Genomic DNA, 24106 nt, shown 5'->3' with positions numbered 1-24106 from the left:
GTTCGTGAATAACGCATAGCATGAGAGGTGACTGCAATTGTATTTTGTGCAAAACTGCTCTGCTCACCTGTATGGTTTGTCTGTTGTAGACCTTGACCACATGAAAGCTGAAACTGTATATTCCTCTGCGTGGTGCGGTAAACAAACTCGCTTTTAGGTCGAAATGATTGCCAATGTTTACTAAGACCTGAAACAAAAGCAACATGAAGTGTTACAAATCCGATAGGAAATGAAAATGTGCGAATCTACATATCACATTTACTTTTAGATTAGCAATTTTACACCAACATTTGCGGATCCTCGAGCGCAGTGTGGCAAGCTGTATTAACATTAATTCCTTACAAACAACCAGTAAATATTTTTGGTTTTAGATGTGTATTATTATTTTATTATTTTGACGATAATCTAATAGTGGAATGTTTTTGTAACTGTTCGTTGGATACTAGCACTTACTCTGGTAGTGAGAAATTGTGTGAGTGTGTGTTTTGACCATTCAATTATATGAAATATGTGTTGCATATGATATGATATTCATTTTATTTTTATTTATTCCAATTATTGCTAGAAGATATTTCAATTTTGTAAGTTCTATTAATTCTGGCACTATTCTTCTTTGGTAACTGGTAACAGTTTGAATAGTTAGATACTAGCTTGAGTTCCAGTTGTGCAAGTATTTATTTGATACTGTTATTTATTTGGCAATATAACCTTACAAAATTATAATAAATATATCCTACTGGTTACAAAAAAAAAAAAAAAAAAAAAAAAAAAAAGAAAAGAAAAAGGAAAAGGAAAGAAAAAAAATCATGTTACATGTTAAAACGGCCTGCCATAAGCGCAAACCTGTCAATACATCTGGTCAGTTTTAATTACTACAGGTCGGTTTTAATGACAGCGGGTCGGTTATTGTTAATCTAAAAACGTCACGCTTGTTAATCTATACACTTGGTTTTATGTAAAATTTTTGACAGTATGGGCGATAAAAAAAGATTTTGCAACTAAGCAATTCGTTGAAAGGTATATATTGGAGACTATTAGGCACGTCATACATTGTATCTGCCCAACATTTAATGAGTTTAATGAAATAATATTAGTTACCCCCACCCCCACCCCTCCCAAAAAACCCAACTAAACTGTTTAAACAAGTACGTCCAATAGAATAGAATAGAACTTGTTATTTCGGGAAGTTTCTGGCTGAAATTCCCGAGCATATGCAGTTGATGTGATTACAAAGTCACCAACGGGACACCTGACCTGGTCAAAATAGATGGTCATGGATGTGTTGCTCATCTCCGAAGGTTCGTGGTTTGTCCCTCTGACGGCCGAAAAAGCCACTTTGGCGCTGCCGGAGCGCACAGATATCCCAAGCGAAGAGGTGACTCCTCCGTCAGAAGAGGGGTTGGAGTCGCATACCACCAGACACTTTCCCTCCAGAACGATGGGCTCCGTGTCATTCTGGCCCAGACAGAGCCCTATGCCACATCCCAGGAGAAAGGCGAGAGCCAGCATGGCAAAGGGTCCGGGACAGGATGCTGGCACCATGATCGGAACAAGAATCCTATGCAAACTGATCTTAACCACCAGCCCCTTGGAGGTTTGATGTGGGTCTATCACCTGGTCCAAACTAACCTCTCTCTCTCTCTCTCTCTCTCTCTCTTACTCTTTCTCTCTCTGTGTAACTCACCGTCACACACTCCTTTTCTTTTCGTCTATGCGCATCAGTTGAGGGTGCTCAGAGTATTTTGCACAATGATTCCTGAATGATAAAAAAACGAGAAATCAGAACAAAATATATAAATATTTAATACTACTAATACTACTACTAATAATAATGCAGGAATTATAATTTATCTTGAACTATCTCAGTATGATGGTTGACGATGTTAAATTGCGCAACGAGACGCAGCACCTAATCTCAGCTAGAATACAACGTCAACTGCGTTTAACATTAACTGCGTTAACAAAAATAAAGTTTTACAGTCACCCGAGATCCTTTTCTATAGTTAATACCACTTCCATAATAATTGCATACGTTTCCGATTAAATCCATAAATGCCAACAACAGCACCATGAAATCTAGTATTTCTTTCTATGTTTTCTTTGAGCTCATTTCTACTTTATGTTGCACCATACGTTTCCGATTAAATCCATAAATGCCAACAACAACACCATGAAATCTAGTATTTCTTTCTATGTTTTCTTTGAGCTCATTCTACTTTATGTTGTCCATTATGTTACCTGTTATATCCATAGTTGGTGCAATCCGTGTTCCTGCTACTTCAGCTGTCTTGAGAAAGAGTGAAGCGCGCACCCAATAAGAGTGGAGAAAACCCATTGCTCCTTCGCCCTTTTTAGAGGGCGATTCACGCCCATCCCTTCTTTTCAAGTACAGTAATAATTTTGGAGCGGACGTTTCTGGACAATAAAATCAGGCACGGTGAGAATCTTGGATTTTAAGAGTCTATTTGCACAATTAACAGCCAATTTATAAACCAACTGTGGGGGAAAATCAGTATTCTTTTGCATAGCAATAGCTAACATATAGTTTTGCATGTAACGTACAATAAGTAAACCTGCTATGAATTTGAAGCTGATAATATAGAGTTAAATACCAGAAAAATAAGCATGCACTTTAGTAATATCGGTATCCAGATTGGATGCCTTCAAATCCACACAAAAGTCTTGTGCTCCACCCTGTGGAGAAGAAGAGCTACGATCCTCTGTCTGAAACATTAGATAATCTCAAACAGTACTTTGTTTATAAAATAGATTTGTTACAGTATTTATGAATCTTTGTTAATGATTTAGAATATTTTTAGTTTGTTGTAGTTAAATATTATTCATGGGACCTTACTGAAAATCGTTACTTAAGGATTTAACATTTAAAATAAAAAATAAAGAACAATTTTCTGCTATAACTGGATTCTAAAAGTTTTTTTGTGAAGTCATATATGCCAATAAAGAACTTTTATTTTTAAGAGTGTATACAGAAGAGCAACTTTTTGCATTAAAAGACATATGCTATTAATACAATTAAAAAAATACTTAAATATAATACTTATTGCCAAAAAAAATAATAATAATAATAATAAAAATAGTTGAGTTTAATTCTTACCTTAATTGTCTAAGCAAAGTGGTACCAGAAGTTACAAACTGTGCAACACATTAGTTGCACTTCTTCAATAACTTCATTAGTTGTAATTAATAAAGAAAATTAAAAACAAACTATTAAAATCAAATACAAATGACAGAAACTAAACTGACATATTAAACTGATTTAAACAAAGGTGTTATCCGAGAATCATTACAATATAACCTCATTAGTAAAAGATAAACCTTGGAATAAGCAACCGGTTTTGTGCTTTCTATCTATTAAAAAGCTTTTCAGAGAAGCTCCGGAGCTGCAGTAAAGTGTATAAAGTGTGAATCTGGGTTTGACAGGTCTACTCAGTATGTGTTATGTCCACTGAACCCATTCTTAACCTCCCTAATTAATAGTTTCCCTCACTCTTCAAAGTTGATAATTGGAAATATCATGCAAGACGATCACGGCTGGCGCCTTCTAAAGAGTGAAATGGGTATACTGCTTTAATTTATGATGGAATGACTCTGAGTCTTTATTAAATCTGAAATATTAAAGGCACTTCACAATATGGTATTCTTGTCTTTTTGGATACTTGAGAGACTGCAAATAACAGCACATCCTATCCTGACCATATTTTATTTACACATTTGCCAAATATAAATAGCCAGAATAATGGTTTTAAAATAGATTCCAAGTAAACATCACCTGCAACAGTTAGGTTAAATTAGATGAAAGATCATGGATATTCCAGCAATAGTCAACATCATCAATCCACACAGGCTCTCCATGTACCATTTTTGACAAGAATCACACTTTGGGTGTAGAGTGACAGGCTCTGTGGAAGTTGACGTTGAGTATCTGAGAGCAGCGGCTGACCTAGGGCCCGCAGAAGGGCGAGTAAAAGAAAAAACATCAAATGTCAAGCTGGGTGGTCATCGGGACCTGTGTATCACAGAGCCCAGAGCCGTTTAAGCCCACAGAGGAGAGCTCTCCCCAACCAAGAGAAATCGTACATTATTGTGAATGTTATGACTATTTCATCTGACAGGCAGCAGACCATCATAACTCTTGAGATCGCCTAGACCAAAAAAAAAAAAAAAAAAAAAAAAAAGAAAAAGAAAAGAAAGAAAAAGAAAGAAAAAAAGTTCCCTTTGCCATTTCTTTGCTTCATTAAAATCTCATCCAATGTATTTCACAAGGAATACCAATCAAAAATGAAAAATTGCTGGAAATTTGCTCACCCTAATGCAATCCAAGATTTGGAAGAAATCCAGGTAAATTAGTCCTTCATCCATAATGTTGCTGTCTCCAAAAGTTGTTTCTCATCTGAATAAGGAAACATGCACAGATCAAGCATAAATAAAATTAAAAAAAAGATTCTGATGTGAGAGGGCAATACGGGGGTGGATTTTTCATTGGAGGAAGTGATATTTTGGACTCATATTTTGGACAGAAGCATCGTTTTAAGTCAACACCTTGATGGATTTATTTCTTATGAATATGCTGTTCTTTGTTTCATAATACATTATGGACTGGAGGTATGTGGATTACTTGTGGATTATTGTTATATATTTTTAAAAACTGTATAAACTGTAATTATAACGGCACCCATTCACTGCAGAGGATCCACTAGTGAGCAAGCAGTGTTAGGCTAAATTATTTCATATATGATTTAATGAGGAAAAAAGACAAAACAACAAGTGTACCAGCATAAAAAAATAAAAAAATGAATAATAATAATAATAATAATAATAATAATAATAATATATGAATATATATATATATATATATATATATATATATATATATATATATATATATATATATATATATATATATATATATATACAAGGAATTAAATATAGGAATATTAAGGAATAAAAAGAAAAACACATTCAGCATTGTGTTACTCTCGAGTTGTTCACGTAGCATTAGCACCCCCATGCGGCTCTCAGAGTGTTCATGGATCCTAGTTTGAGGACAACTGTTTCAAATTGACACTTCCGCTCCTTGCGGAAATTCGCCAGGTAGTTACATCATTACCTGTTAGTAGAATAATGTAGTTGTATATACCCCATTAAAATAAACTAGACTCTGTGAGATCTTATTAAATCAAAATCCATGTCCAGGTGGTTGTTACTTATGTTATTTAACATCATTCAGGCAGGCCCGTAGCAACAAGGCAGGCAAACCAAGCAATTGCTTGGGGCCCCGAGCTGACCTGGGGCCCCAAGACAACGACTGGTTAAGAATAAAATGCAACGACACTGTGTGAGCGCCCCTTTGATCGTCAATGCAGTAACATCTAATGACACTGTTATTGGGATCCCCCTCAAGGGGGCCCCTCTCAGTTGTCGCTGACAGCAGCAGGCCAACCAAGTCAAGTGATCTCTGCTTTTTTTTTTTCGAACGGAAGGAATATGGTTACTGTAATATGTTTTTTTTTAACGGGAAACGCAGATCAGATATCGCAGAATGCAATGAGTCAGCAGTGTTTTGATTTGAGGGCTCAGGCAAACATAAAGAGAACGTCGTGGCGTGTTTCGATTGCAAGAATCGCGGAATCCAGTCATAAAAACGGAATTTACAGTTTAACGCAGAATGACACGTAATTTGCCAAATTTTGAATGAATGAATTAAAAATAGGTCATTGCACTTACATCAAACCACGATACGGACTAATATCTGTAAATATTAAGCAGGAACAGTCTGTTTAAATATGAATCCTGCATGTTCTGCGTGTCTCTCTTAATGAAAGGAGCAGAAGCGCGTCTTCCTTGAAGACGCACAGAAGCGCGCGTGACGCTCGCGGTGATTTCAGTCTCGCGTCTGATGTCTCACTAAATAAGGATGTGAACACATGAACAACATCTACAGAACTGCTCTTAACAAAAACTTTAGTTTGCTTAATTTTCATTAATTAAAAGAGAAATTAATGTTTGGTGTTTAATGTGCATCTCAGAAAATGCTTTATTTAAAAACCCACCTGAATGGCACTTAAATGCACTTAATTCATCTGTCAACTTTATTGTCATTGTTCAAAGTACAAGTACATACAGAGAAACAATTATTAATAATTAAATGTTTTTTTTTTTTATGTATGCATTGCATTCTATGCATTTAAAAAAAAAATCTAAAAAAAGAAACTTAGTTGTTCATTTAAAGCACCCCTGAGCTGGTAATAGTGACCTCTTTCAATATGCTAACAGTGAAATGGTAAAACGTACTTCACAGGTAATTTCAGATTTTTGTTTCAATTATTTCCCAGCTACACCATCAACTTCATCCTCAACATCAACAGATGCATCACTTCTCAGTGCTGATTTTTCCGCTATAAAGCACAAAGTACCAAAAGCTCTATAATTATAGCTGATATCCTGCACAGCCCAGAGTTTAAACTAAGTTTCGGGGGGCCTCTATGTCCATTTTGCTTGGGGCCCCCAAATTCCTTCAAACGGCCCTGCATTCAGGCTTTAATGCTTCTGCACTGCAGAGCTCTGCTAGATTGGTTCAGTTGTGTTTAACTTTCATAGAAAACAAAGAAAGGCAGCTCTACAACATCCAGCAGTCTACAAGAATGCCATCCAAATGCAAAGGAAAGACTTGTGAAAACTCCTTAGAAAGGCAAGTAACTTTCTGCATTACTTTAGTCAACAAGCATTTCCAGGAACTCTCCAACAACAAGTGAGTTTGTTTTCCTATAGACCATATTTCTCTCGAAGCTAAAAAATCAATCAAAATCATTAGTATTTCCTCATCCTGATGTCCTTGCAGTTTTATGTGGTATCAGTTTTACATCCGCGAACGTAGCAAAAAGAAGAAAGCCAGTCAAGAAGATCAGATGATACGTGATCTTGCCAAGATCATCTTGGTGTAGTTGGTGTGCGGGAGAGGCCAAAGAGATACTGGAGAAATGCATTCTTCAAAGAAATTGCCGGCCTGAATGTGTACAAAGTGGAGAACAAAACTACAACGCATTGACAAACAGAGGAAGTCATAAGGTTAGAGATTCTGTCTTTTTTTGTTGTTGTTGTTATTTTGAGAATTCACTATTAATTTAATGCGTAAATCTCTTAAAATTCCTTTTAATTTTATGGTAATTTTATCCTTTTTAATAGGATGAGAGCATCGGTTTAGCATGGTGACCGGAATCTGTTTCTTGATATAAATATTTAAGTATAAATAATTTTCTCGTGTAGTTTCTGGGTTTCTAGTTGTTTTGATTTCTTTCTTTCAACCCTCTTTTTGTAAGCCCCTACATCTACATTTAGTAATACACAACAAGACTTTGTAGTCAAAATAACGTCTTTGTTGTGACCCATCTAATCTGTTGAAGATGGCATATTCCCCATCAAATATATGTCAGGGTGTGTTTCTCCCTCCTGCAGCGTCTGGGCTTATTAAAGGTGAGTGTGAGAGTCAGCGTCTTAGATTTGCTCTGTGCTCCTGGGCGATGGGATACGGAAAAACGCTTGATGATCTGCAGGCTGCGGCGTGCTGTTGTCTTAACCTCTGATTAGAGCTTCCGAGCCACTCAATTTTTCGACTCAAAGAGCGTGTGGCATACAGGGGGAAAGAAAATAATTGTGGTCCCCTCAGAAGGCTGGGTGAATTGTAGAAATAAATTGCTTGGCCCCTACCTCTTGCCCAGACATATCCCCATAGGTTCCTCAGTTACAATGACAACGAAGGATGAGATTTACTTCGGTAATAATCATCTCCACTGACTTGTAGACACAGACAACAGCTATTAATCTCTCTGGGACTCTGCTTGTATCTCGATTTAAAGCATTAATTGGTATCATGTGATGCCAATGCCCGACACGTGATGCATCATATTAGGTATTTCCCCAACCTAATGCTCTGCTTCTTTCAGAATTAATGTCATTTATTGCTAGTTTCTGGCCAAACAGACACTTCCCTGCTCTTAATCAATTAATCAATCAATAGTATTTTGATTTTCAGTTTTCATATTTCCATCTGAACACAGTTTTGATTCTTGGGTAAATGAATCTTATTTTAAAGATGCTCAGGATACTTTTGCAGCAAAGCTAGATAAAAATACAGATTTGTTTTATGTTATTTGGCTCTTTATCTTGTATTCTCCACCTTTAAAAATAGTTTTCTATTTATTTATATGTATTTATTTACAGTTTTTCTCAGTCACTTCGGTGCATTTCTCAAATCAGAAATGAAATTCTCAAAACTACTTGTACAACCTCCACATCATCTAGTCATTTATACACATCACAAAACCAGTTTGTCATTCTTTTGAACAAGTTGCAAATGCTTTTGTACATTCATGCAATTGATTATGAAACATTTATCTGTGGTTTCTTACATTATTAGTTGCTAATGTCATGTCGCTCAAAATTGATTATATAGTTTTCTGTGCAATAGTCTTACCCCTTAAAAAATCTAGTCTTTAGTTCTTACTAATGAAGAGAATGTAGATGATAAACCATTTCTCTGAAATAGCTCAAAGGTTCATCTCATGAATCTTCAGTTAGAAAGCTTATACTGTATAGATAGAGGACAACACAAGAGTTACATATTCAGAAAATTGACTTATTTGTATATTTGTGCACATATTTCCTTTTCTATTTCACAAAAACATTGTAAAGGATTATTTTTTTTTTTCTTTGGTCAGGCCACTAGTAAAAGTGTAACTGGGAATTTTATCCAGTCTCTTTCAATCAATATCCCACATACAGTAATGTCTAAATGTATAATTTTGAACTGGATATATGGCATACTGTTTAATACAATAGTTTACATCAGAACACACATCAGTTATATATTCTAAACTTTATTAGAGTTTTGCTTTCTCTCTCTCTCTCTCTCTCTCTCTCTCTCTCTCTCTCTCTATATATATATATATATATATGTGTGTGTGTGTGTGTGTGTGTGTGTGTGTGTGTGTGTACTATAGATAGATAGATAGATAGATAGATAGATAGATAGATAGATAGATAGATAGATAGATAGATAGATAGATAGATAGATAAGCAAATTGATAATAAACTTACTTCAAAATGCAGCATCTGAAAAACAATGTTACCTTTTAATTTCAAATTTTAACATTGTAAAATAAATGCAAGTAAAGAAGTGTATCTCATTTTAAGGATGTTTTAGGAAAACAAGATAAATATACAGATTAAACATTACTTTCATTAGCTTAGTGTTTTATTTGATACATTTTGTGTATTATTGATCTTGCATTCCCCACTTCTTCTTCTTCTTCTTCAAAAAAAAAAAGAAAGAAAAAAAAAAAAAAGCCATTGCCCTTAAATTATCTGAGAGCTGAGGTGTCAGTTAGGGTTTGTGTCATGTGTGTCTAGGAGTCTGTGCATTCCATGGGAGATCTCAGTGACTGATGGGAGAGGACGGCGGAGCACCTTTGAGCAGTCTCATGCCTTCTTCAGCAGTACGGCTGTAATTGTGTTCTGGAGCGCTGTCACTTGGCCTCCTTTCAACCAGCTCACCTCCCTTGAGCTTCAAAGAGTGTTGCGGGTTCCCCTCAATTGTGCTGCTCCTTAAAGGTGTGGTAGGTGCCAAAAATACACAAAGGTACAGCTTTACTCCAAACTAAACGAGTGATGCAGTTGCTTCGATCTTGTGTCTTTCAGGACAAGCTGGAAATCAGTTATGTCCAAAATAAAGCTTCAACGAGAGCACCATGAATTGTGTGTTTCAGACAAGATTGTCAAGATGCTGTATGTTGTGCAGGGCATAACTTTGGGACTCTGGAAGGTATTTTCCAATCCTAGAGGTCTCCTTGTATGTCGACAAAATTTGCATGTTGTGACACTTATTTCATTTGCCCTGCTGTTTGGTTTGTATGTATTTTTTGGTTGTTGCACTTGATGTTTTAAATGTATTATGATATCTTAGAATACACGCACGCACACACACGCACACACACACACACACACACACACACATATATATATATATATACATACATACATACATACATACATATATATATACATATATATATATATATATATATATATATATATATATATATATATATATATATATATATATGGGGAATTGTTTTTGTCATGGTAAACTTGCACAATCACAGACTTGTGGAAAGAAGTCTTCATGCATCTGTTCGGTATTGCTTTATTTCCTCTTATCATTTTTTTTTTTTTTTTTTACACTGTTAAAGCCCTTCCCAAAATATAATATGTATTTATTTTTCTTAATCCCTTTAGTTTATTTTTCTGATCTCTCCTTCTCTCTCTCTCTCTCTCTCTCTTTCTTTTTTTTAACGCAGAAGTGTCTGTGTATATCAGAACCTAATTGTCAGTTATATCAGTATAGTTTGGTGGTCTAATAACTCCATCTTCTGGTGAAGCTGAACACTGTACAACTGACTCATCAGTTGTTACACTGTCTGTTTTACTGCCATACAGTCCTCAGTGAAAAAACCTAAATTGACACCCACTTTGTATTAAATCTCTTACTTTATATCTCTTCTTTATCCCAATTTCACACCGCTAGTCCATGTCCAGCAGCTGGAGTCAGTGCTTTATCTGATGATGTGGACTCAGAGTATGTTCTCCATGGATTGCTAATGTTGAACTGCACAATACAGTGAGAGTCATCATGTCTGAACACTTTTCCCTGCTGTTTTGTAGAAGAGGTAAAAGCAGACATTGTGGAATAAAAATAAATAGAAAATAAATAATAACCTTATATAAGTACTGTACGTGAATGAGCTGTTGGCTGTTGTAACAGTTTTACACTAAGATTCCTCTACAATTGATGATACTAGATTGTTGACAGTAGATGGCACTAGATTCAAAAAAATATACGAGGGTTGTACTGCTTTAAGCAAAATTAAAACCCTAACTCTACCAGTATTCCATATAAAATGTAATTATATTTATGAAACAACATTTCATATAATTTTTAATATATATTTTAAAACATTTAGGTTTGCCATCATAAGAATAAGTAATATTTAAAAATGTATTAAAATAGAAAATAGTTATTTTAAATGGTAATGCTATTTTTTCATTATTTCTGAACAAATGTGTATTATTCAAAATATGACCGATGATGAAGAGGTTTGGATATTTTCTGATTTACTTCATACAGCCATGAAAACCACCTTTTGATTTAAAATGTTTTGAAATTAAATAAAAGACTGATTAAAGATGTCTGATTTCTAATGGTTTTCCACTGGAAGTGATCAGTGAGAATCCCCAAATACTCATCTGGTTGGAGACGTCAGTTTGCCTTGGAGGACTGAAGCTTTACATGGAACTATCAATGTAAAGAAGCACCACACTGGTCCAGTCATCCTCACTTTCTTACTCACAGCACTTAAATACTAAGATTAGGAAGGTTTCATGGTCTAATTGCTGTCTCCAGGACTGTTGCATGATCAATCTCATTGTATGGGATGAAGCCAAGCAGCCTTTTTTGGTGCTTCAGTGATCCTGTTGTTATGACAAAAGCAAGTCAGGGCACAGAATAATATGATTTTGATGGTGGAAGTTTCTCCATCCTATACCGAGACTCAGAGGGGATGGTGGAGATGAGGCTGAAGCAGATGGGGAACAGTATTTTGTGGTTAATCTAGTGATTTACATTGCTGTCGCCAAAGTAAAAAAGCACTTTGGGAGAGATTATTAAAGACTTTGTGTGCCATTTCGGTTTGTATGACAGCCGTTTACTATATTAGATTTAAATCAAGCGAGGCTGCAAAAAAGCTTGTCAGTTTGTAGCAAGATTAAACTCCTGTCAAGATTATTGTAGCTTTTTCTTTTCAGATTAATGTTTTGGCTGATCGTTTCTATACATTTTTATATCACCAAACACTTAAAATACACATTTTCACAGACCATTATATTTTAATTGTAGGATATAAAAGAGGGATTTGCATGTCCAGTCTTATAAAATACAAATGATAGAACAAGAAATCCATAAAAAAAAAAAAATAATAATAATAATAATAAAGAATCAAAAGCTAAGGTATAAAAATGGACATTTAAGTTGGATTTAAAAGTGCCAGTGGAGGAGGAGGATCTACTGAGAGCTGGAAACCATTCCTGAACTGAGAAATCTCCCTTACAGCGTTAGCAGGACAGGAGGAAGTTGATTGAATGACCTTGGGGAAGAGTATGGATAAAGGAGTTTACAAAAATACTACGCAGGGTCGCTTGTATAATTTAAAGCAGAATTGTGATTGTATTGGTAATAACTAATAGGATTCTTATAAGGAAGATGTGAGCTCTTATTTTTGATTTCAGCTATAAGTCTCACTGGCGTGTGCTGAACCATTTGAAGATGTGATTGAGACAGGCCTGCATACATATAAAGTAATCAAGCCAGGATTGTTCCCAAGTCCTTTCATAAAAGAAACTCTTTCAATTTAGCAGCAGATCTGAGCTGAAAGGCTCTTGATGCAACCAACCTGCTTGTTAAAAATGACACCAAGGATCTCAATATTATTGTGCTAATTGGTGGATAACTGCTTACTGAAACCAACGATGAAAAAGGGTTATTATAGTTAATTAAAACCATATATACTTTTTTATTTATTTATTTCAGCTAGTTACCAAGGAAACATTTAAACATATCAAATAACTCAAACTGAAATAAAAATTTGGTATAAGTAAATAAATATAAAGTAAGACATTCAAAAAAAAAAAAAAATGACTAAACTATATATATATTATAACGAAAGTATTTATAGCCCTTAATTTTTTCCACATTTTGTTATGTAGCTGCCTTGTGTTAAACTTATTTAAATCAATCTACACTCCATACAGAAAATTGTAAAGCAAAAAACAGGGTTTTAACATCTTTGCAAATATATTAAAAATTAAAAAAAATAAAATGATTCCATTGCATAAGTCTGGGACAGTTGAAATTTAGCTCAGGTGCAATCCTATTACTTGTAGATGTTACTACACTTCAAGTGAAGTTAACCTGTGGCAAATTTAGTTGAATGGGTATGATTCGGAATGGCACAAACATCTTAAAAAGGTCAAACAGCTGATAATGCATACCAGAGCAAAAACCAAGCCCTGAGGTCAAAAGAACTGCCTGTAGAGCTCAGAAACAGGTTTGCATCAAGCCACACATCTGGGGAAGAGATCAAAAAAAAAAAAAAAAAAATTGTGCTTCATTGAAGGTTCACAGAATCATGTAGTCTTTTAATGGAAGAAGTTTGAAACAACCAGGACTCTTCCTAGTTACATTATAATTTGTCAATAACGGCATTGTTTTCTTCATTCAGACCGAGACCTTGAAAAAAAAAGAGGCAGGATTTATCGCACGTCATTAACACATCCGATCATATCCAACTGAGCATATGCATGATTACTTCCTGTTTTTTTCCATAAGCCAGTTCAGTCATTTCCGGGCAACTGTACTGTGCCATAAATGGATCGCCTTTTGATGGGTTTCTCTACATAATACATTCACAATTTGGAGAAAAGTTTTGTTTGTATAAGGGACCATTCACATATCGCGCCTAAAAACATGTGGAAAACACTAGGCACGCCGCTTTCTCCTTCTTTCCAAAGCGCTCGGGCGTCTGCCTTTTGCTAAGCAACAATGACGTGCTCTCTCCATGAAGATGCAGAAATTTCAGCAAAGGATAAATGGATTTGCAGCTCTAAAAATCATTTGCAGTAGCTCTGCTTCTAAATTTATTTCAAAATTGCAATCCATATACAACTATGATCACCTGTTCCTTCATCTTGGCTGAGCTTTCAACGTTGTTTACGGGAAAGGATGAAGCTGATTGGTTAGTTGTCACATGATCTGCGGTGCGCTTGCGGCATTCTGAAAAGGTCGAACCAGTTCAACAAATTGAACACTGGTGCATTTCCCCAAAGCATAGTTGCTTAGTTAGCAACTTTGTTGGTTGCAATACAATTTCCCATTGCCAACCAACTATGCTTTTGGGAAACGCACCCCTGAATAGTTTGAAACGGTTTGCGAAGTCTCCAGTATGCACTAATCCACAAATGACTTAGTTAGTTATTCGGTTTATAAATGTGGCTTACTCTGACGCAAAATAAACCAATATACCAAGAATGAGCCTCCAGAAAAGTCACCGCAAGCTTTAGGGTCTCTGTAGAAAGTCTATGGACTGAAGGGAAGCGAGCCTCCACTGTAACTTTACCTGCAGGTGTCACTGTTGGACATTGTTACTTTATAAAAACAAGTGACTTTTAGAATATTTTGTCATATTTGTAATTTCGATAATTTTCTCATTCAGTTTTGAGGAGACACTGCCTCCCTTGCCTCCTTAGAGGAAATGCCCCTGATATATTGATATATATATATATATATGTGTGTTAGGGGTGTAACGATACGCGTATTCGTATTGAACCGTTCGGTACGAGGCTTTCGGTTCGGTACGCGGTACGCACTATGTACCGAACGGTTCATTGGACTAATTAATTATATTTGGAAAAAAGAATTGTGAAATATAATGATATGCATTCAACAAGGTAGCCCAATAACCCAAACGACGTAACAGGCAACGCCCCTGACACCCCCGAAGAAGAAAAAAGCACCAACTTATATGTTTATGTTATGCTGCTCAGTCAGGCGCTTGCTCACTCAGTACGCGCTGAAGGCTCGTTTAAAAAATGGCCAATGCGTTTAAAAGACCAGAAATAGAAAATCCTCCAATAACCAACAGGTCTCGTGTTTGGGTGCACTTTACCAATCGATCGGGGCATCCAAACAAGGACGGAAATCAAAATGGACTAGTACTATACTGTGTCGGAATTTCCTGAGCAGTACGATACAATTAACAGGCCTGCACGTTATTAGATAGAAGAACTGTTGTAAATAGAACGTATGCAAGGGCAGTTTTGAAAACTCCACCTACTTTGCTCTTGGTATGGTGCAGCGCAAATCGCGTTGTATCTGAAGGGCAACGCTGAGCCCAGGGTCCAGCACAGCGCATACCGCGTCCTGTGTAAAAGACCCTTTGGCCATTTTCCAACGAGCCTTCAGCACGTACTGAGTGAGCGAGCGCCTTACTCTGTAGTGGAAAACGCAGGTTTTAAGAACATGCTTAATGTAATTGAGCCCCGTTACAATATTCCTTCACGAGCCTATTTCAGCCAGAGAGTAATTCCTGCTTTGTTCCAAAAAACATAAGCCCTATAGAGAACCAATTGAGTAAAAACACACTCAATATAAAGAGGTATAGAGTTCCATATAAAAGGTTACATCTTTCTATGTGTTCATAACTACTACAACAATATGACATTTTCATTTTTTTTTTTTTTTTATAAGGAGCTGTTTTTGTTTATACAATATGCTGCTAAGAAAACACCATAGAATATGGGTAAAGAATAGCTCCATCATTGTTCAATGTAAAAAAAAAAAAAAAAAAAAACATACTTTGTTAGTTTTAATAAATAAAACATTTTTTAAAAATCAAGGAAATTTATCTGCCAATTTTTCTTTTTGCTGTATCTAAAACGTACCGAACCGTACCGAACCGAACCGTGACACCAGTGAATCGTATCGAACCGAACCGTGAATTTTGTGAACCGTTACACCCCTAATGTGTGTGTGTGTATGCGTGTGCGTGTATATTTATGTGTATTAAATATGTAGCATATTTTTCTTAAATATATACATGCATGTGTGTGTCTTATATATACATAATAAATATACACAGTACACATACATATTATGTAAATAAAAACTTTTATTTTGGATTTAATCACTTGACAACACTAATATATATCTATGATAGTATCATTAATTAAAAATATATGATGAAAATACACTAAAACTGAAAAGAAAAAGTTAGAAGTATATAAATAAAAAGTTTTTTTTAAGGTATAAAATGACTAAAACAACATTTCTGAAAGTTATAAAGTATTTCAGTGATACTACAATACAATGGATGAAATTAAAATCACTGGATGAATTATTATTATTATTATTATCATTATTATTATTATTATTTTTATTTATTTTTTTTGCTTTTGTAAAAAGTAAGAACATGAACAAATGGTTTTCTCAAATTTACTTGGAGAAATAACAGCATATGAGAAATTGTCCTTGTCGTATGTGTCATAAAGCATAAGTGAATGAATCTGTTTATAAAAGTTCATTGTTGATGCATTGTAAATTTAGTTCATTACAGTGATGTTTTGTACTTATGGATTCATTATCATGTCAAAACCAAAGGCATTGTATCCACTTAAGATGGTTTTGCTTTCTGTCTTCATCAGGATTTTTTTTTTTTTTTTTTAATTTCATTACACATATTTCTAAATTAAAAGATTTGCATAATGGATTTTTTTGGTCGGTGCTGCATTACTCTACTTGCGGAATGTTTCTTACCCCGGAAAATGACATGCTTCTTGTATACCTGGCGGCTGATTTGTCTATATTATTCATAGGCAATAGACATTTCTCTGCCCTAGAGGTAGATTATGTTCTTTTGTCATAGCGTCGCCGTCATGTTACACTTTAAATCTCCACTGCATTGGTTTATGCAAATTTAATAGTCCATAAAGTTTCAGTTGAAGTGCTTGACTTGAAGATGTATCATACTGTAAGCACTGAGGACATTAAGAGTATGTAATGGGATTTTAACGTGTGACTCTGTGAATTATATTTTGACATCATAAAATTAAAAAATACTTGCTGTGACTTGTATAGCTTAGTGTAACAGAGACAGTGGTGTGCCAACTGCTACAAGGTGTTCAAGCAGTGGCGGCACCCCTGCTCTGGATGTACCGGCCGATGGAGGCGTGAAAAAATGAAGTGACGTGCTGATGAAGACAAAAAGTTGGTGTTTATTCCAAAATGTGAAAAACAAAGATTTTCCAAAATAATTCAAATTATATTTACAGTGTAACTCAAAAAGTAGAAAAACATAAAATAAAAAATAGAAAAAAAAAATTGTACAAAGTTTAAATGTACAAACAAAACTTTTGGCTATGTCAATAATTTGACCCAAAAATCAAGCAAGCAACTTTTCCCCGACTCACTCTACGAGCTCTCCATTACCAGACTGAGAGAAACACTTAAAAAGTATAAGCCCCTCCCCCTAGGACTAAACCATTAAATAATTGATGGTAACAAATAAGTTCAAGAAAGACAAAACAATTAAATAGCAACTTAATTGTAACAAAGGCATAACTATTAGAACTAAAAACATGCAGAAATATACAACCATTTCAAACAACACAAACTAAATTCATTATTATGGTTTACCAAAGCATCAAACAAACACCAATCTCCCCCTCCGGCATGAGACCAATTAAGTGTGCCTTCTATTGGCGGGAAACAGGTATTTAAAAATGGTGGCAATGTGGTGCCTGGGTTTCTTCTGTTTTTTTATGAGAAAATGGTCCAGTACGCAAGTATGACTGTTTACTTTATGTAAGTGGATAATTGAAAACAATAAACATTTAACATGTCAACCGGTGTTGTTTGTATTCTTAACAATACACAAATTAACAAAAAAAAAATTGACTCACCAAGTGTTAACCTAAACAAAAAATGGTGAGAACAGGATCAACACTTAAACAATACACAACCAATTACATACACACACATACCTGGTGTTAACTGGTGTTACATTGCGCAAAACAAATATGTGTTGTTGTATGAAAAGTCTATGCATGCCTAGTGTGTTGTGTTCTAAGTCCAGTGCCAGTCTCTAGTCACAGTGCCCCACTGTGACACTTAGCAATGTTCATTTGACAGCAAAAGTCTCTATGTTGTTATTGTGCAGCCTCAGCATTCCTAGCATAAGATAATTGCATTCAGGAGAGGTATATAATCATGACATAGCCTTTTATTGCAGGCATTTTGACACAATTCCAGAGTTGGAATAATGTTTTGCTTAGGTCAGTAATCAGAGGTGCCGAAGTTATACAGCTGGCAGAAGAGACAGACATAAAAAAAAAACTGGATAGTGGCGTAATAAGATTGCCTAGCACTCTCTTCTTCTTTTTTTTTTTTTTTCTTAGAGGTCAATATAACCTTGAAAACTGCTTTTTTCAACATATTCTGTGTCGTGACTCGTGACTGATCCAAATCCATTCCCTCTGTAGACTGAAATGAATTGGCTTCTTGTCATGACTGAGACTGTATTAAAGGTTTGCCTGAAGGTTAATACCCCTTATGTTGCCCCAATATTTCAATGGTTTATTGTACTGCAGTAGGTGAATAACAGTACAATGCAGCTATATCAAGACCGACCCGAGGCACATTTTAGTGTAGTAAAAACACTTTATGCATCTGGTAATATAGTCTTTATAAGTCATAAAACACCTGCTAGATCTGGTAATCCATAAATGAGGCGCAAATAGTAATGAGTTCAAGTTAAAGTTCAAGTTGAGCTTTATTGTCATTCCACTACATGTGTGAACATACTGTACACAAAATGTTGTGCCTCACAGTACCATAGACATACAACAATGAAGTAAAACAGTATAAGCCTATACACAACTAACCTTCTGACAGATTTTGACTTTAAATATAGAATATGTAAATGATTACCTATACATAAACTAAAAAATACAAACTATGAAAAATGCTAAACATAAACACTGTACCTATACACAACTAACTTAAAGATTTTGAATATGAATATACCATATATAAATGCTGACCTATACAAAGACTGAAAAAGAAAAATATATAGACTATACGAATGCTTCACAGAATACTGTACATGTGCAAAGAGAAACATCGTAAGTCAAGCAGCTGGCTGAGGAACGGTGTAAGATGATTTGTAATGCATGAGCATGTTAACACATATTACTGAGTATTTTGTGGGATTATGTACATACAGCAGTGTGTGTGAGAAGTGTCTAGTGTGCATAGAGAAGAACTGCACAAAATAGATTTGAATTGCTCCAAAAAAAAAAAAAAAAAAAAAGAATGTTTCAGACAGTTTTTATGTGATGTGGTAAGGTTGGGGTGTTTGGGGAGTGGAGGAGGTGAGATGGTACATGTTTTAGGAGGTAGGGGTTTGGTGTAGGGTTTTAGAGGAGGGCGGGGTGATTTCAGTTCAGAGCTCTCACAGCCTGTGGGAAAAAGCTGTTGAGAAGTCTGATAGAGCGGACTCTAATGCTCCAGTACCATCTTTCTGATGGTAGGAGCTGGAAGAGACTGTGGGAGGGATGGGTTGGGTCCTTCACGATACTGTTGGCTTTGCTGGAGCATCATGTGCAGAAAATGTCCAGGATGGAGAGGAGAGGGGTACTGATGATATTTGCAGCTATGTTCACTGTCTGCTGGAGGGTCTTGCGGTCTGCTGCACTACAGTTCCCTACCAGACAGTGATGCAGCTGGTCAGCACGTTCTCAATGGTTCCTCTGTAAAATATGGTGAGGATGGGTGGAGGGAGACTTGCTCTTTTCAGCTGGCGGAGAAAATGTTGCCGCTGTTGTGCCTTCTTGGAGAGTGACATGGTGTTGGTGGTCCAGGTGAGATCACCACTGTGATGTGCACCCCCAGGAATTTAGTGCGGCTGACTCTCTCCACGGTCAAGCTGTCGATGTAAGAGGTGATCAACGGAGTTTCTCCTGAAGTCCATCACAACCTCCTTCGTCTTACTCACAGGTTGTTAGTGCAACACCATTCAGCCAGCTTTGCCACTTCCTCTCTGTAGTGCATTTTCACTGTTGCTGATGAGACCTACCACCATTGTGTCATCTGCGAACTTGATGATGTGGTTGGAGCTGAACTTGGCAGTGCAATCGTGGGTCAGCAGCATGAAGAGCAGCGGGCTAAGCACACAGCCTTGTGGGGCACCTGTGCTCAGTGAGGTAGTGCTTGAGGTGTTTTTGGCCGACACGGACTGCCTGAGGTCTTCCAGTTAGAAAGTCCAGGATCCAATTACAGAGGGAATTATTAAGGCCCAGCAGGTTTAGTTTGTTGATGAGCTGTTGTGGTATTATTGTGGTGAATGCTGAACTGAAGTCGAAGAACAGCATTCTAGGCAAGTGTATGCTGCACTGTAGAAATGGCTGGAAAGAGTAATGGAGTGTTTTTGATTCTGAGAGACCAGGACTGGTAAAACAGAGTAAATGAATGTAGTGGTTGCAAAGTGAAAAGCGGTGCATTTAAAAAAATATATATAAATAAATCCATCAAATCCAAAACTATTAAGAAGTCTCATTGAATAACTTTGGCTAAGTTCAGAAATGGCATACCATAATATTAATATTTGTACTGCAGTATACATTAAGTACAATCTAAACAGAATTCAAATTTTCGACATAAAATAGTTAGTAGAACTGCTACATTTGCTAAATATGCAATATACTGCATGGCTATTTAATCAGCCAAATGTTTCATTTTATTGATTTATTAAAAAAAAAAAAATCATTAATTACTAAGATTATAACACTAGCTGAATTAAACATGTGTTAAGCAGTGTTAATTATGGAATGATGCCTGCTGTTTCTTTTATTATATTTAATAATCGGGCACTATACACTATATTGGAACATATTCACTAAATAATAAGCTTGTATTTTATTTCAACTTTACTAACTTTACACAAAAGATAACATTGCGTCTTTCCAGCAGATGGCAGACTAGTGAAATTAATTTCTGTTGTGATTACACAGACATTGAACCATATCTATATTAATGAACAAATAATTCTTTTTAGATATTGGTGTGCTAAGACCAGAAGACTGATGCAGTATTTCTTATCATTATTTTTTGTTTGCATTAAAAGACTCTTCTGGGGACGTATAAAGAGAGAAATGTGTCTGAGATACAAAACTAATATAGTATATACATCTATGTTTTTAATGAGATGGTCAGAAAGCTATTTATATCAGTTTACAGATCAAATAATTAATAAACTTTGTTATTGTGAGCTCAAAATCATTTAGGAAGCAGATTACTAATTGCACTTTCTGTGATCTTTGGAAGGGAAATCAATGCCATTTTTAGTGTTTCTAATGACTGACCAGCTGAGACCTGGATACAATCATCCTCTTAAACAAAATCTTATCGCAGTGGCTGAAAGAAAATTGAATGGCACCCCAAATATTACAAATAAATAGTTATGCTTGAATGAATTAGTGCAGCTTTCTTAGCCCGCACAGTGTGATTTTAATCACATCATTTTATTAACATGCAGCTGAAAACTCCCAGTGGCATTTTGCAGCAACTTGGCGGTGTTCTCACCCCCTGATTAACATTTAACTCCGATCTGGCGGGACCTTGTTGCTACAATTAATTCTCTGTCATCCCAAACTGAGGTCAGATGCTAACGAGGCCGCAGCCTTCACTGCGTGACACCGCTCTGCGCTGCCATTTAAACTAAGGCACATCCTTATACTGCTCATTTAGTAACTTTAACACATTCACAATGAAATATACCTAAAATAACTCAATAGTTTGCTGTAGTTTGACCAGAGTTTGAACCTTAACCTGGAGTACAACTTTAGTACATACAACCTCCTAAATCCTGCTCCCAAGGCAATAGGGATTGGTTTGGTTTTGAACTTCTATTCTGACTACGTTGTAATAGGCTTATTATGGTTATTAATCTTAATTTATTTATTTTTTTAAACAGGATGCCAGCTACTGTAATACTAATGAGATTCATTATAACAAGAATATTTCATCATAGCAGCTATGTTGGACTTTCCATGTTACATCATTTCATGTCTATTTATTAATAATATAACATTAATTTACTAATATCCCATGTTTATGGCCATGTTTATTTATTTAGTTGGTTTTTGCAATAAGTTTTATGATTTGATCAACAATGAGAGTAATATTGTGAAATATTATTACAATTTGAAATAACTGTTTTCTATTAAAATGTAATTTATTCCTGTGATGCAAAGCTGAATTTAGTTTATTATTATCAATATGGAAAACAGTTCTTCTGCTTAATACTTTTTTCAGGATTCTTTGATTAATAGAAAGTTCAAAAGAACAGAAATAGAAATCTTTTGTAACATTATAAATGTCTTTGTTGTCACTTTTGATTAATTTAATTCATACTTGCTGAATAAAAGTATTAATTTCTTTCAAAAAACCACAATGGGTTTTAATTAAGCCTAATGCTTGCTGAAGCCTGATTAATATTAATACCACCTTCAGACATTTTTTTATTATTTTTTTTTTTTTATTATTATTATTATATGTATATAGCTTTTCAATCTGAATATATTCACTTTTGCAATATGTGCTGAAGGTTTTGGCATGTATTCATATCACCATTCAGAAAAAAAACATCACTGTGCTGTCTTGGTTCCAGAAGGGTTTAATGCATTTAATGTGAACTCCCATTTCTGTCTAATCCAGTTTACAATTATATTTAGGGATTCCTTTTATGTTTGTTTCTTAAATTCAGTCTCCCTCCTGTTGTTGGTCCCAGAGGTCCTCATAAATGCACTAAGGGTTTCTTTGCTCTGGGCAAATTGTGAAAATCCAGTAACTCTGTCTCTGAGTTTATAAGTATAACCTCTCACTGCTGACTGAAAAGACTTCACGCTTGCTGCTCCACTCAGTCCTGGAGATGCAGATATGTAGCAAGGGTAATGTGTATTATATGGATTGTAATAGCAAGACCTCTTGTCAAGTCGAGTCAGTTTTATTTACACACAGCTTTTCAGAATGCATATTGTTCCAAAGCAGCTGTACAGAAAATAAAGCCTTCAAACCAAAGGCGAATGTATAAGGGAAATGTACTAAGGATATTCACAAATGGCTAGAAACAGCGCAAATGAATTAAACATCTATTTAGTAAGGATAAATACACTTAATTATTTTAAATATATATATATATATATATATATATATATATATATATATATATATATATATATATATATATATATATATATATATATATATATATATATATATATATATTGGTCAAATAAATAATTGTATTTTATTGCCTAAAACAGTTGTGTTGAGCTCATCATGTTACATAATAATGTAAGATTGCATGGTAGCTGTTATTTATCTAGCTGTTTTTTGTTTGTTTGTTTTTTGAAAGAAGTATTTTATGCTTGTCAATGCTGCTTTTATTTGGTCAGAAATACAACAAAACATAACCATTATGAAATATGATTATAAATAAAAGATCAATGTGAATTATATTTGTATTTATTATTATATATATATATATATATATATATATATATATATATATTGTGAGCCGTGTCCTGGGCACCTATCAGCGTCGCCCTGGTAACGAGGGAGATTCACCTGCACGCAATCACAGCGGGCTGATCGGTCCCAGCTGAAGCGGATGAGGAGAGGACTATAAACGCTGTGGCTGAGGGTGACACAGGAGAGAGAGGATCTTCAGATGACTGAAACTAATGTTGTTTCTCTTGTCCCTCTAGACAGCTGCGGATCGACCAGCCCGCCACCCGAGCACCGGACACCAAGTTCCCTTGCACTCAGCCGGCCGGCAAACAGGATCACGTGGCACCGAGGACGAGCACCAGGCACTACAGGATTCAGCACTACACCAAGCACCATTTAATAAATAAACCCTCCGGGGCTTCACTTTTCACTAAACCCAGTCGTGTGATTCTTCAGCCCGTGACACTGGTGGAGAATGCGGGCAACTTACTGAAGAATCACCGACTCATCAAGTTGTTGTTTTTTTCCCCCTCTGCTTCTTCGTCAGGCGGTGACTCCCTCCCCAGCTATGGAAGAGCTTCTCAAGTTTCAACATTTGGTCGGTCAGTTCTCCGATGTGTTCTCCCCACGGCCCGGGCAGACCAACCTACTGCAGCATGATGTCCGCACACCACAAGGGACCGTTGTGCGGCAGCGGCCCTATCGAATTCCGGAGGCCCGGCGACAAGCGGTGGAAGAAGGGGTGCAAGAGATGCTGAAGCTAGGGGTCATCGAGCCCTCCCGCAGTCCCTGGTCCAGTCCCATAGTCATGGTCCCAAAACCGGACGGCACCCTCCAGTTCTGTAACGACTTCCGCCGCCTAAACGAGGTCTCCGAGTTCGACGGATACCCGATGCCCCGTGTGGATGAGCTGCT

The 24106-nt window shown here is 35.9% G+C and overlaps 1 protein-coding gene and 1 pseudogene across 2 annotated transcripts in view; one reads left to right on the top strand and one right to left on the bottom strand.

Moving 5' to 3' along the window:
* Positions 1 to 24106, bottom strand: part of LOC128012867 (cerebellin-2-like) — a 636721-nt gene that overhangs the window by 984 nt on the left and 611631 nt on the right. Inside the window, exons 1-3 of one of the 2 annotated variants that reach the window (XM_052595439.1) lie at positions 2239 to 2358; positions 1255 to 1756; positions 68 to 187 (exon numbers count right to left, since the gene is read on the bottom strand). In XM_052595439.1, the coding sequence (XP_052451399.1) occupies positions 68 to 187; positions 1255 to 1542 (408 nt within the window). In that variant the 5' untranslated portion in view covers positions 1543 to 1756; positions 2239 to 2358. Of the gene's footprint in view, positions 1 to 67; positions 188 to 1254; positions 1757 to 2238; positions 2359 to 24106 lie in introns of those variants that run through there. The other variant, XM_052595440.1, reaches the window with a different exon arrangement.
* LOC128013123 (F-box only protein 15-like) lies at positions 6663 to 11740 on the top strand (annotated as a pseudogene).

The sequence above is a fragment of the Carassius gibelio genome, chromosome B24 (genome assembly GCF_023724105.1).
Source record: "Carassius gibelio isolate Cgi1373 ecotype wild population from Czech Republic chromosome B24, carGib1.2-hapl.c, whole genome shotgun sequence".
NCBI lineage: Eukaryota > Metazoa > Chordata > Actinopteri > Cypriniformes > Cyprinidae > Carassius > Carassius gibelio.
This window is presented reverse-complemented; position numbering and strand designations above follow the sequence as displayed.